Below are 14,087 nucleotides of genomic sequence, written 5' to 3'. Positions count from 1 at the left end.
CACAAACCCCTCCAAAGTAAGACGCTAGGTGCTCCTAGAAGCAGCTCACTTACAAGGAAACTGCTAATTTCTATAACTTTGGATGATAAAGAAGTGGGACCTCAGTGAGAATAAAGGCGTACAGTAAAAACAGACAGAGAGGGGAGTCTTAAAGCTCCCACCTTGGAGCTCTGGGCAAGGAGACATCAACTTTTTTAAACACCATTTCTGAAGCAAGTGGAAAAGAAGTACTGCATTCCCCAGCCGACAGTCCACCAGAAACAACTGGCCTGGCACCTTTGGCATGAGTACTTTGGAGCATCAGCACTTGAGTTTTAGAAATCGTAAGAAAGAATACATCCTCCTGTACTTTAGCAGAGCTCAGGATGAGGCCAAGGGCCAAGTGTGGCCCACTGCTTATTTCTATAAATAAAGTTTTTTGGGACACCTGGGTGGCTCAGTTGATTAAGCACCTGCCTTCAGTTCAGGTCATGATCTCCAGGTCCTGGGATTGAGTCCCACTGCAGAGAGGTGGGGGATGGAAGGGGTGGTCCCAGCTCAGCGGGAAGTCTGCTTCTCTCTCTCTCTCTCCCTTTGCCCCTCCACTTCCACTCATTCTGTCTCTCTCTCTCCAATAAGTAAATAAAATCTTTAAAAAAAATAAAGCTTTATTGAAACAAACCCATGGCCATTGTTTGCCATATTGTCTGTGGCTCCTTTCATACTACAGTGACAGAGTTGAGTAGTGGTGACAGAGACCAGATGGCCTTCAAAGCTAAAATATTTACTACCTGGCTCTTTATGGAAACCATTTGCCAACCCCCGTACTGGAGTAATCAGGGTAGATTCAGTGGAGTGGTTGGGTCTTAAACTAAATCTTGAAGGAAAGAGGCAGTGTTTATTTTTGGTATAAAGAAATGGAGAATTGTTCAAAGAGTTTTATAAGAAAGAGTACCAAAAGCATAACTGATGAAACATCACTGTACAAAAGTCATTAAATTATTGATAACACAGACCATAACTGAATGTATATACCACTTACTATTTGCTAAGTACTGTCTATATGCTTCATAGTAACTCATTTTATACTCGCAGCAATATTATGAAATAGGTGGTTTCTTATCTCCATTTTTCCAGATGAGAATAGAGAGACACAGAGAACTAAAGATGTCTGCCCAAGGTCACAAAGTTATCAAGTAGCCTGACTAGAATTCAAATCCTGGTATCCTTACTCTAAACTCCATAATCAATATAAAATATGATAAAGCCCAAAACTGTGCATAAATTATGGCTATGAGCAATGACACGGTTTCTGAAGGACACATGAAAATCAACTTTATCACTCTCTATTACTGAACCTTCTTGGCTAACCACAACACCTGTTCACTTTATGTACTCTTTGTCCCCTGCAAAAAACTGCCATGGCTCAGCTGGAAATCCCCTAAACGGGACATCCCAATGGTGCATCTAGTGGTTATGTTGCCATGGTAATGCGGTGTTAACACAGTAACCACTGGCCATTCCAAGAGGCGGACCATAACCCATTCATTAAATTGGAGTCTGAGAATGCCATTGTTACCTAAGAAAACAGAAGGTTCTCTTCCCCCAACCAATAGTCAATAAGGTCATACTGGTCAGGACAGGCTAAAGCCACCGTGGGCATTATTTCTTATAAATATAAACTGGGTTCTCTTTAGGAGTCCTATTTTAGAGCAGGGGCTCCCAACCCAGAATAGTGATCTTTGATCCATAGCCAAGAAATGGGCCAGCCCTTATGGTCAATCAGGGACCCATGGTGTATCTGCTGGGAGGCCAAAAGGATAACATGCATCGGGCCCATTATAAACAACCTAAGTAAACAGAGGCAGAATTCCAGAAGAGAAGTTGTTTCTTGATTCATTACCTTATTATCACATGGGAGAGATTCCTAGTAGATAATCTCCAATACAATTAAAAGAGAGAGGGAGAGAAAGGACAAGCAGATGGAGCAGTATGCAGAGGGAGAAGGAGTGGGAGAAGCATACTCTCCGCCAAGCAGAGAGCCCATTTCGGGACTTGATCCCAGGATCCCAGCTGACGGCAGATACTTAACTGACTGAACCACGCAGGTGCCCCAAATACGATTAACTTTTAACAGAATAACAGAACTTAAATTGATATATCTCTTTTAGAGGACATTGATATATCTCTTTTAGAGGACATTTTGGCCATTTGTATCAAAAGCCTTAAGAATGTTCAAAGCCAATGACCCAGAAATTCTAATTCTACTCATTTATCCTAAAAAAAAAAAAAAAAAAAAATCACAGATATACCTCAAGGCTATACATTAAAGCATTACTTGTAATAGAGAAAAACTGCAAACACTTTAAATGAACAACACGGAATTCATTAAATAAATTATGAAATAACCATAAATTACTACATTAATGTTATAACCACAAAAACTATACAGTTGTTTAAATTTTGATCATGAAAGACTATTAAATTTAAAAAGCAGATTAAAACCAGCAGCTAACATAAACTTCTGTTTTTCTAAAAGTCTAAAATAATAACGCATATATATATATGCACTCAGAGAAAAACAGATTTAGCAGAGGTTTTCTCCAAGCATAGAACTATGGTGGTTTTAATTTTCTATTTTTTACACAATAAATTCTGCACTGTTTTAGTAACTTTTAAAAATGGTAACAGTTATATTTAATTTTTTAAAATTGTGTTTCTCTCCTTTGGCTGTTACATTATTATACCTTGCCCTTATGGTTTTCAGTTCTGTGAATTCTACCACTATGTTTTCCCAGTAAGCCAAAATGCAGAGCAGTCTTTCTCAACAACCTAGGGGAAAGGCAGCCCATGTTTTCAGAGTTCCACCCACAATACAAAAACCCTCAAATCCGACAACTGGCTGACCAGCCTTATTGGGATTTTACTCTGATAAACAGCTACGCCATAACATGACTCTGACTGGCTTCACCAAGTTTATCAACGTTGCCTGTTCTGGTATGGGTTTTGTTGTTGTTGGGGTTTTTCCTAAAAAGAGTCAGAGTCCAAAATTAAAACAAGAGGTCAAGGGAATTAGCTGACTAAGAGCTCATTAAAACAGTGTGTGCTGTACAGATTGTGAAACAGCTGAATATTTTAGGGCCTGGAATGTGGCGGAGAAGAGAGATACGGGGTAATTTTCTTTTCCCAGGACAGAATGGGAGCAGGTAAGCTGAGTTAGAATATAATCGTGTTCCGAACCATTTCTGGACAGGACGTGACTTAACATTTTTTGAAATAAAGGAGTGTCTTTTCATTTCACTCCAAATGATCATTAGGAAAGAGTTTATTTATATATTGCACAACAAGTGGACAAAGTCAACTTGTGTTTGGCTGCGGCTATCCGAAATATCAGGATAAAGTTAAGTCGGTTCAGCTAGCAATCAATAATAAAAGTAATAATTAGACACACAAATGCTTGGCTTTTCATCAAGCTGCCAACTGGCAGCCGTGTGAACTTTCCTGACCACCTTATCTGAAGCTACTGGAGGAAAGGACACTCCTTTAAAACAACGAACATTACAATCCCAGAGGCAGAGAGATGTTCCCTAAACTAGCCTCGCTCAGTAAAATAATCCATGTTTATTGCAGTGGCTTGAAAAGAGGAGAAAACTCATAATTTCTTTCAGGGGCAGAGTGACATTTCTGTGTCTGCTCAACCTCTATCTTTAAGCACCCACGACTCTCCAGACTTGAGTGTGGTGCTGGACACTCAAGCTAGGACCCTATCTGCTCTAGGGCATGGACCATAAGGCATTCAGCGTGCCAGACTCCATGCTAAAATGACCCCACTTGTCCTTACCCTGTATTCCTGCCTCTTATAACGTGACTTTGCTGCTCCTTGCATTAGACAGTTGAGTTTCTGTTCCCACCTCTCAAGTCTCACTGGCTTATGACTTACTTTGGCCAACAGAACACGTCAGCAGAGACACTGTGCCACGTGTGAGCCCGGGCCTCAGGAGACCTCGTGTGTCTCTGTTCTTTCTTCCAGAACCCTGCCTGTGCAAATAACCCAGTACCAGTCCAACAGGCACGAGAGACCACAAGGGGGAGAGGCAAGACACCCCAGCCAAGAGGAGCCTTCGGTAACCCCCCGAAGCAGAGCCACCTAGGGAACCTGCAGCTGACTGGAGATACACAGCAGAGAGGAGCTGCGGCAGGTGAACCGCCCAGAGGAACCAGGCTTAAAATGCTGCCCCACAGAACCGGAAGCTAAACACAGGGTGGTCGTCTTGGGCCCTCCAGCTTTAGGAGGGTTTGTTACACCATAGTGCCCAACCAATCCATATGCTGACAATAAATGCTAGCTCTGACAAGCCAAATACAAAATGCCACGGGGCACCTGATGGGAGCACCTGTGATATTCCAGCATGCTGAAAATTGCAATGAATCATCCAATAGATCTATATACAGAACAGATCTGACCAGCTGTAGGAAGGACCCTAAAAAAGCTGTCTATCTGGGAAAGGACTAGCTCAAAACAGCCATAGCTCTTCTGAAAAACTGTGGATGAGCTGGATTTGTTTATGAAGTCAGTCTTCGTTTCTTTTCTCTCTCAAAAAAAATTAATAATAACAAGCAGCTCTTTCATTCAATTAAGACTGTTGGACTCGATAGGAATTGTCTACCTTGATTCAAAGCAGCCATATCCTTTCTGACACATGTTCAGCCTCCACCACTCCATAGGCTGGAATTTTAAATCCAGCTCTCCTGAATTTATGACACGCGCACACGGTAGCAAGTCCCTACAGGCTGAAACTCAAACCGTAATTCAAAGGCCACAGGGCTGAGGAAACAGCCAGAAGATAAATCCCAATTTCAACCTTGGATTCGCAGCAAGTTGATTTAGTGGACTGTCAGTCATATTTAAAAATAAAATAAAACTACGAAGACAGCAGACGGCATGTTCTAAAGAGAAACAGGATGATGCTTTTCAGGACTCCTTCAAAAAGCTCTTGTTACCTGAAAAGAACTGTTCTGTTATTTTAAGGGCCCTAGAAACATTTGGCCCCCATCAGTCATTTGCAGAAGTTTCTGAGTTTTTAAGTAATGAGAGAGAAGGAAGAAATGTAACCATCAAATACAACAGAGCCCCCCACAGTAGAGGTGGCATTTCAAGATGGCAAAGCAGCCTGCTTCTAGAGCTGAGCAGGCTCCCACCCAACAACGGAGCACATGGAAAAGGAGCACACACTGGGTGCAGAGGCGCGGGTACTCACCTTACAGCCCTCGCAGGCGCTGACTCCATAGTGGTACCCCGATGATTTGTCCTGGCAGACGAAGCAGGGTTTATACACACGGGGAGGAGGAAGTGGAGACGGAGGGCTCGGGACCAGTTCCTCAGAGCTGGTGCTCTGTGTTTCAATTGCTGTGGTGGAGATGGGTCGGGGAGGGGTGGTGGAGGGGAGAAAAGAAAGAGAAAATGGGTCATTTCTTTTTCACCAGCGAAATCAGAGGCCCCAGCACCAAGTTCAGCAAGAACACCAGCAAGGACAGGCCCACAAAAACACGGGTCGTTGTCGGCCCGGCTGTGGGGACATGGACAGGATCGTGGCGCTCTACCGTTCACAGAGCAAGTGCATTTGCCCCTCTTCTTCGTGGTGCATCCAGCACTGTGAGGGACGTGATTTTCTCTCCATGCTGCCCTTGAGGGAAACAGAAACTCGGGGAAGTGCCATGACTCGTCCAAGATCAACAGGCTGGTTCGTAGAACCAAGACACAAAGTCAGAACTTCACACTGCAACCCCCGGTCTTTCTGCTCTTAGTTTTCCTTAGCTTCTGATTCGTGTGGAGTCTCTGAAATGACTTGTTTGACCCTGTTGCTCACTTAGCCAAAAGTTAGTTTCCCAAGACAAATGGAGAAAATGCCCATAGCAGCCACTGGGCAAGTGTCTGGGGAGGGCCATGCAGCCATGACGGATCATCATTAATAACAAAATCGGTAAGACCTTGGCTACTCCAAGACTGCTCCTTGGACCAGTGGCCTCAGCGTCCACTCAGAGATAATGAGAAAACAGAGCAACAGGCCCCCGCTCCAGCCTTGGTAATCAGAATCCAATTTTGAACAAATTTGAAAATCAATTTTGAACAGATTGCCAAATATACAATTAAGGTTTGAGAAACAGTGGGTTATACTGATGACGGCAGAGTCATTTTGCTCTTTTTCCTAGATTTAAAAATACAGGATTTCCCCATTTCATTTTTTAACCACCCAAATTCCATGGGAAATAGGATTCACAGAATTTATTCTCCCATCCCTTCTTACCAGATTTATGTTCCAAGTCAAAGCAAGACCTGGCCCTTTTCCTATCACAGGCAAAAATGCACACAAAGTGTGATGGAAATGGGGAAGGGAGTGACCCAAAGTCATCCAGTAATGTTCCACAATCTTCCAACCTCCAAATTTCTTTACAATATACAGTATATTCCCCAGAGTGTAAGATTTCCAGTTGTTCCACTACTCACAATCTTCCAGACTAGATATTCTACCGACTTTATTGTCCTACAGCCAAACCTTCAGGAAGTTGGGGCAACTCTACTCCTTATGCATTGTGGATCCATCCTCGTCTCATCATCCTGCTACCATGCCAGGCCAGCAGGCCACCATCATCTCTCACCTGAGCTACTGCAACAGCCTCTTCAATGGTCTCCCTGTGCCTGTGCTCCTATCCCAGGGTCTCTTCAAATACGAGTGAGATAACCTTTCAAAAAGGTGAAAGCAATCCACCTCCCTTACTTGTCTAAGGCCCTCCACTAGTTGCCAATTAGGTCAAAGTCAATCTCATTACTGCGTTCTACAAGGCTCTTTATGATACGGCTTCTTAGTAACAGCAACATCACTGAGATCATCATTCTCTTTTATCAAACCTCTAAACACTTAGCTTCTATTTCATCTCCTGAATAGGGCAAGCTTTTGTACCAACATAAGGCTACTGCACTAACCAGGTAACCATACCTGGAAATTCTCAGACCACCACATGTCTGGTGACATTTCTTCACCTCTTAGATCTTAAAGTAAATGTCACCTCCTCCGAGATGGCTTTTCTAAGATGTCCCTTCCCCCTCCTGATCATTACACTCCATTATTTTATTTTCTGTAAAACCCTAACCAGTACCAAAGTTTAGAACGTTTGTTTATGCACAATTTTATATTCTACCTGTTACCTTCCAACTCCGGATTTCATGAGGCCAAGGAACTTACATGCATCATTTACAACTATGTTCCAGGCCAAGAAGAAGTCCTGGCACATAGTAGGTAGGATATCTATAAATATCTGTGAATGAATACATGAACTTTTCCCTGCTCCATTTGCGTCTTCATTCCAAGTACTAAGTGCCCCTCTAAGGCATTAAGGTAACACAATTACAAATCAAATAGCTTTCATATACTCATTTGCTTCCTTAAAAAATTAATTATCCTTTTGGAGCAGAATCAACTATAATTATAGTATTTTCATAATTCAGAAGTATCTTGGAATGAATTCATTACAGTGATGCAGGGCTAGCAGACAAATCTATTACAGTCTTTACTGGTTAGAAGATGTCTGGGAGGAAGACGGCCCTTACTCTGGGCAGCCTGGCACCATTATGACAAGTATTCTACATAAAAGTTAGCTTCTGAGAGGTCACTAAAGCTTATCAGATCAGCTATCAAGCTGTAAATGCAAAAGCAGCCCCGACACTAAGCTAATCAGCTTCACTGGAAGCAAATGAGTAATAATGACATCAACAAGAAAACAGTACTTGTTAAAAGTAAGGAATAATGTATGGCTCTTTGTTAAAATCTAAGAAAAACAAACATGCAGAGAATCACCCCCAACCTTCTACTCAGAGAAAACGCACGGTTATCACCCAAGCATACATCCTTCCAGACCACTTTCCTAGCCAGATAAATGATTCTGGTTTGTTTGTTTGTTTATTAAAGTGGACTTCTACTATAGATTTTGTTTGGGACTCTGTTTAACTTATTATGTCATGCGTTTATTCCCTTGCCCATAAATATTTTTCCTGCAAAACATTCCATTATGATGACCCTCTTTTTAACTAATCTCAGCATATGCCTATTTAAGATAAATTCTCTGAAGTGGAATTACTAGCTCAAAAGGTATGGTTATTTAGAAATGTTTTGTTACTTTTTATTTCATGTTGATAAACGGACTTCTAGAAAGGCTAGGTCACTCCCAGTATATCAATACAAGGGAGTCCTTCCCTAAATGCCTCCCCAAAGTCTTGGATTGGTTTTATTCGTTCGGCTCTACTTCCACCCAAGAGTTTCAACAACTCCGACAGAGTTATGTCATCACCACCACGATCAATCCTGCACTGTGTTCGCCACAGAAGCAATGCGGGGTGTGTGTGTTTTAATGCTCTACTCGCTCGTGTAGAACAGCTAATCTGGCTTGTCTAGGAAAGTTGTAAATAGAATTCTGTTAGGGCTGGATTCAGCTGTCAGAGTTATGCCCTGAATTTCAAAAGTGGGTGGTAATTTCCATAAATATGTCACTTCAAATACATGTCCTAAAGGGAATCCAGCATTTCACCCTCCCAAAGAGAGGAAACAGAACTTGGGCAATTTAATACCCAAGAAACTCAGGGCAAAGCACACCTTTGAAAAGGCAGGAGACCTCACAAACCCCAAAACACTTTACAAAGTTTGGTAAAAGCCTTTTTCTGAGGATAAGAGTCACTTGTAACAAATGGATGAATCCAGAATGCTTTTCCTGAACAGGCGCTGTGAATGGAAATGTTCTGTTGTCAGCGATCAATAGTGATGGCTCTAGACTTTTATTAAAGCTGTGGTGATTTCATCAGTAATGCTATGAACCTTCCCATGTTTGTGTGGTGGAGGGTCGTGTGTTCAATCATTTATTCTGCTGAGTGACTAGACCACAGCATGCCAGACATTGTGTTATATGCTATGGATGGTGAGTGGTATAATGCCTTAGTCTTGATGGTTTCGCCAGATGGAAAAAAACCAAAAACGAGAATATAATACAGTGCTTCTCTAAGCCAGTTGTACATTAGACCTACGTAGGAAGCTTTTAAAATTGTAATGCCAGGTTGTATCCCAAAGCTATCACGCCAGAGTATCTGGGAGTGGGAGCCACGAGCGTATAAATAAATAAATAAATAGACAAACCAAGGTGAGTCCAAATTGTAGCAGTTTGGGGACCACTGATACAATAAAATGACAGAGAGCTAAAAGCCTTTTTGAGCCCAGAGAACTCAAAGGAGACTTCCCAGAGGAGGTGACCAGGCTGTGTTTTGAAGGATGAATGAGTTCTTTCTATTGAGGTTTGTAATTTGAATCCTACAAATGCCATAAATGAATCCCACACAAACATAAATAGAAAAAGCCTTATATATGACAAGAAATAATCATCTTCAGAAAAACTGTCCCACTGGTGGTAAAGAATTCAATATTGGTGCTAATATATACTCAAACAACCCCCTCCAAACTGATAATCGATGGTCCTGTATTTCCTTTGTGTGGTCTATACCACAGAGAACAATGTGAAGCAAAACAGAAAAGCAAATCTCTGTGGTGTGGTTGAATGCCAAAGCTAGCCTTAAGCAAACACGTCAAGGCAAGTTCTAGAATTACAACCAGGATATGGCATCGATATAAAAGCAGATCTGTACTTTAACGCAACCTCTGGACTTTTCAGTAAAAATATACTTTGGCCAAGTTTATTAGTGCTCCTCTTCCCCTTCTATCCTCCCCCTACCACCACCACCAATACAGGCAGTGGGAAACAAGGGAGAGGGGCAGCCTAGGGCCCCTCTCCCACTAGCCATTGTTGGTATTTAAAAGAGCTACACAGTGCTTGGCCATTGATCTGTTCACTGTCATCCTGCTTAAATCAATAATCTATTAGTCCCTTTAAATTAGAGTTAGATTCATCAAATGCCCTTGAGAGGTCTCAAACATTTTGTTCCTTATTCCAGGCAAGCACAGTCAGTCTATGGAATGATAAAATTTTTGCTCGAAAACTCTGCAGGCTCAGCAGACAATGTGTCCTGTATTAGCTCATTCAGCGATCTCAGGCAGGCCAAAAAAGCAGTTTTTAGACTTCCCAGGGGGGAAAGAGGCTTGTGTCATTCAATAAAACAACTGCACTCCAACCATCCTGATGTGATTTCAGTTTGGGGAAGCAGTCTTTGAGGAATAATTTGGATCTGCTTTTTGCCTCATGCTTTTATTTATTTCCTTGCTTACTTATTGACTTACTCAGTTCTGGCTGGTGACTGCATCCCCAGTAAGCAGCAGCCTCCGATGTGGCATCCAAACTGCTAACCAGATGGGCTGCCCTGCTTTGTCAGGGAATGGCCACAACAGAGGAACTTCTGCTACTTGGGGCTAGATGGATGCTTGGCTCTGTGGGTCCCCGCCCAGAGCAGAGTCAGCACCAGCGGTGCTGAGGGGGCCTCTCTGGGCTGCACACATGCGAAAGGAGACAATGAGGTGAACCAGACCTGTGCTGACAGAAGCTTCCAGGCCGCATTTGAAACCTTTCCATCCCTGCAACATGGAGGTGGCTGTCACTAGGGAAACACAGCTCACCTTCCTTCTAGAAAAATCCCTTCCAGGTTTTGTTTGCCTTTGAATTAATGTTCCTCAAAGTGTGGTCCAGATCAGCCACCAGCAACAGAATTCCTGGGTGGGTGGGGGTGGGGGGTATGTGCTTTAAATTAGCGATTTTCAAACTTTCAAACTGTATTGGCAAAAGACCGTTTCTAACTTCCTCGCCCCCTTCCTTCATGGGTGATAAAATTCAATAAAAACATATCCCTGGGTGGGGGTTGGGGGGGACATACATACAACATTAATTTTTAGAAAAAAAAGGAATGAAATTGAACAAGATATCTAAAACGCAAGTGACCACTTAAAGGAAAAAGCAAGCTGTATTTGACATAAAATGACTCTGTCCAATTGCTGTAAAAGTTTCTAAACACGCGTGCCTGCTCTCCTCTCATCACGTACTGGAAACAGGCAGTTGAGGAACTGGCAGGGGTCCGCAGATGGCACTTTGAGAAGCCCTACTCTGACGGGCTTCAGATCCAGCGGTCTGCAGACAAAACAAAAACAAACTAAAGGGAATCGCCACAGACAGAGCTGGTGTGAGAGGAGAAGACCAGCGCTCCCAAGTGACACTGCTTTCTTGAACGCTGCCACAACTCCGGGGGGTTAATTCATCCCCCAAATAAAAGAATCCCCCCCCCAAAAAAAGAAGAAAAGAAGAAAGAATTAACACTGTTGCCTATTTAAGAGGACTTGGCACTCGTGAACCCAACTCACCTGAGAAAACACAGTATAAATGTCCTTGTTGTTACAACACACCTGAGTGTCATTTAAACACACAGAAAGTCTCCAACAATAGCTCCCTTCACGATTCCTAACATGCTTGGCATTTTTCTAAAGGTTAGATTAAGTAGCAGATAACATTTTTAAGAGAGAGCACAGTATACTATTTTTTTTCTTTGTGAGAACTAATTTAGTGCTGCCTAAACCATGTTGACAGATTTCGGGGTTTTATGTTGGGCCTGATTAGCGGCAGGCAGGCATCAAACGTTATGAAAGCCCTGTCTTTTTACTAGAACCATCCATGATTAAGACAGTATTTTAATGCACTCTCTGGGCAGCTGAGCCTTAAAAGAAAAAGGAGTTGTAAAGCAAAAGGCATTTCCTGCAAGGCCCCGGGGGGAATTTTGAGCCCAGAGCTCCGGGACCCGGTGGGAGGGAGTAATTTCAGCTAATTAAGGGAGAATAGCAAAGTGTTGCATTTGGTCAAAACATTCAGTGGGGCTTCATTTTTGTTGGCACCAAAGAGAGCCGGTCTGGATTTTTTCCCCCTTTTTCTGTGGACTCACTGCAGGATTGCAAGGCCCACAGCTCACATACATTAGGGAGAAAGTCAAAGGAAACGCCAAAGTTCAACTAAAGTACAAGTAATTAGAACCAGATTCACCGCTGCCTGCGTGTCCATATGCGCGTCCGAGCACGGGTATAGACGTTTTATTAAAATATAATTTACATGCCTCGAAACGTTAGAATGGGGGGAGAAAAGAAAAAAAAAACAACCCTCCAAACTGTCGCTCATTTAATTTTCCTGTCGCCTCATGGCGGGCGGGGTGGGAGCGTGGGGGGGTAGGGAAGGTCAACTTCTAATCATCTTTCAGGAGAAGCAGTTTGTTTCCACACACATGGAATTTGCAAATCTGTAAATCGCATTGTGAAGTTAGGTAATTGCCAAACAAGAAAACCTTTGCTTTGAAATTGTCTCGCCTCACTCTGCTGCTGGCTTTCTTATTATTAAGCAGCTCCAAGATTAGTCTGGGGTTTGGGGCAGGCAAAGAAAGGGGCGGGGGGCGGGGGGGAGGAAAACATCAACGCGGGGCTCTGGCAGTCTTGACTCAGTAACCTGCCCGTGACCCTGAAGGACTGTGTGTTTGCCCGGGTCACCCAGGATCCTGGCCGAGGGCTGGAGCTGGGTTATGAGAATCCCTGCTATTCTGACCACACATGCAACAGGTGCTGAACACAGGCAGGGGACAAAAGCAGGGGCCAGGGGAAGACTTTGATTTTGCAGTCCTTAAAGAAAGCTTTGCTTTTCCACAGTTTGGTCCCCGGATCGGCAGCATCAGCATCACCTGGGAACTGGTTAAAAGTCAGGCTCTCAGCTCCACCCGAAAGAGGCCTGCAGAATCAAGATAGGCATCTTAAAACCCCCGAGAATTCCTATGCACATTAGCAATGTTTGAGACACCATGACTTAAAAATGTCTTGTTACTGCCCTAACTTCCTGAAAATCCCAAACATTTCGCCGAGTCAAGTTGGCGTGGGAACTCTGTCAGCTTCCCCTTTGCACAGGTCCTTACTAAATACTCCACCTTGTTAAGTACTTAATACCTTGAGAACTTCGGGCTGTGTGTGTGTTTACGCTCACCACAAGCCAGAAGCCTTCGTTCTCTCCCACAGAATTCTGGCAGTGGATTGTAGCTGGCAGCGGGTTCAAAGTTGCTGGGGAAGAGCCTGAACTACTAGTATCTGCTAGTTACTGAGCCCTTACTAGGAGCCAGGGGCTGTGCTCCTCTCTTAATATGTATTAACTCATTTAACTCCTCCCCCCAAACCAGGGGGAGGGGCAGAACCAGGAACCCAGGGCCTTAGAATTAGGAATTTAAAAACACAGCACCACTCTCAGCCTTTACAAAAGAGACTGAAATGGCTTCATAGACATCGCTATTATTTTATGAAAACCCACAGTTTTTGCCTTCTCTTTTTCCAACCCCCTCATTTATCTTCTTTGCTAGAAACATCACTGGGTCCGGTCTGGTCAGGTGAGTTTATTCCAATTTGAGAAAAGTAGGAGTGTGTACCTCCCTTTCTTTTCATTCATGGTTATAATTTTCCAAACACTGATTCCAGACATGGTTAAATTCGACAAGATAGTTCGGGCTTTAAAAAGAGAGAGAGAGAGTAGTTCAGAATCCACTAATCACTCTGTATTACTGCTACACCTGCCTGGGCTCACGGCCAGCAAGAGAAATTATTCCTGGGACTGACTTCTACCATGGGAAGTGCTGTCATATTTTCCTAAGGGACCATGACACGTTCAACACCTACATTTCATTTTGATAATACACTTTCTTGCTTCAAGGAACATAGTCGAAAATTATCTCATAGGTTGTTTTGGGTGACGTTTTTAACAGACGATGCTTTATATCACTATTTTCTAGGACATACTAAGATAGCTTATGGCAGGGTTCAAATAAATTCTCCCTTAAAATCACTTAACAGGCCGACACATCTAACTACTTATTAATGATGGGAACTGAGAGGCATCAGAAATGGAGCTGCATTAACTGAGCAAATGCTGGAACTGGTCTCAGGAGCCACGTATAGATGAAGCTAATTGCATCGCAATATTAAGGTCCCCCTGAAGAGTTTATCTCAACACCAAATGATTCAGTTCAATATTCCACTTCTAATCAGGATTCCCATAATTTCTAAAAAAGCAATTATTGCACTAATAAATGACATTCTATTATCTGTTCAAATTTCCTG

General features: G+C 42.9%; 1 protein-coding gene across 2 annotated transcripts in view; it reads right to left on the bottom strand.

Moving 5' to 3' along the window:
* RARB (retinoic acid receptor beta) overlaps positions 1–14,087 on the bottom strand; it is a 164,099-nt gene that overhangs the window by 130,232 nt on the left and 19,780 nt on the right. For both annotated transcript variants that reach the window (XM_046001560.1, XM_046001561.1), the window contains exon 2: positions 5,238–5,386. In XM_046001560.1, coding sequence (XP_045857516.1) covers positions 5,238–5,386 — 149 coding nt within the window. The remainder of the gene's footprint in view (positions 1–5,237; positions 5,387–14,087) is intronic.

This window comes from Meles meles, chromosome 4 (genome assembly GCF_922984935.1).
Source record: "Meles meles chromosome 4, mMelMel3.1 paternal haplotype, whole genome shotgun sequence".
In the NCBI taxonomy this organism is placed as follows: Eukaryota; Metazoa; Chordata; class Mammalia; order Carnivora; family Mustelidae; genus Meles; species Meles meles.
Note: the sequence above shows the minus strand (reverse complement) of the source record. Positions and strands in the feature narration are given on the sequence as shown.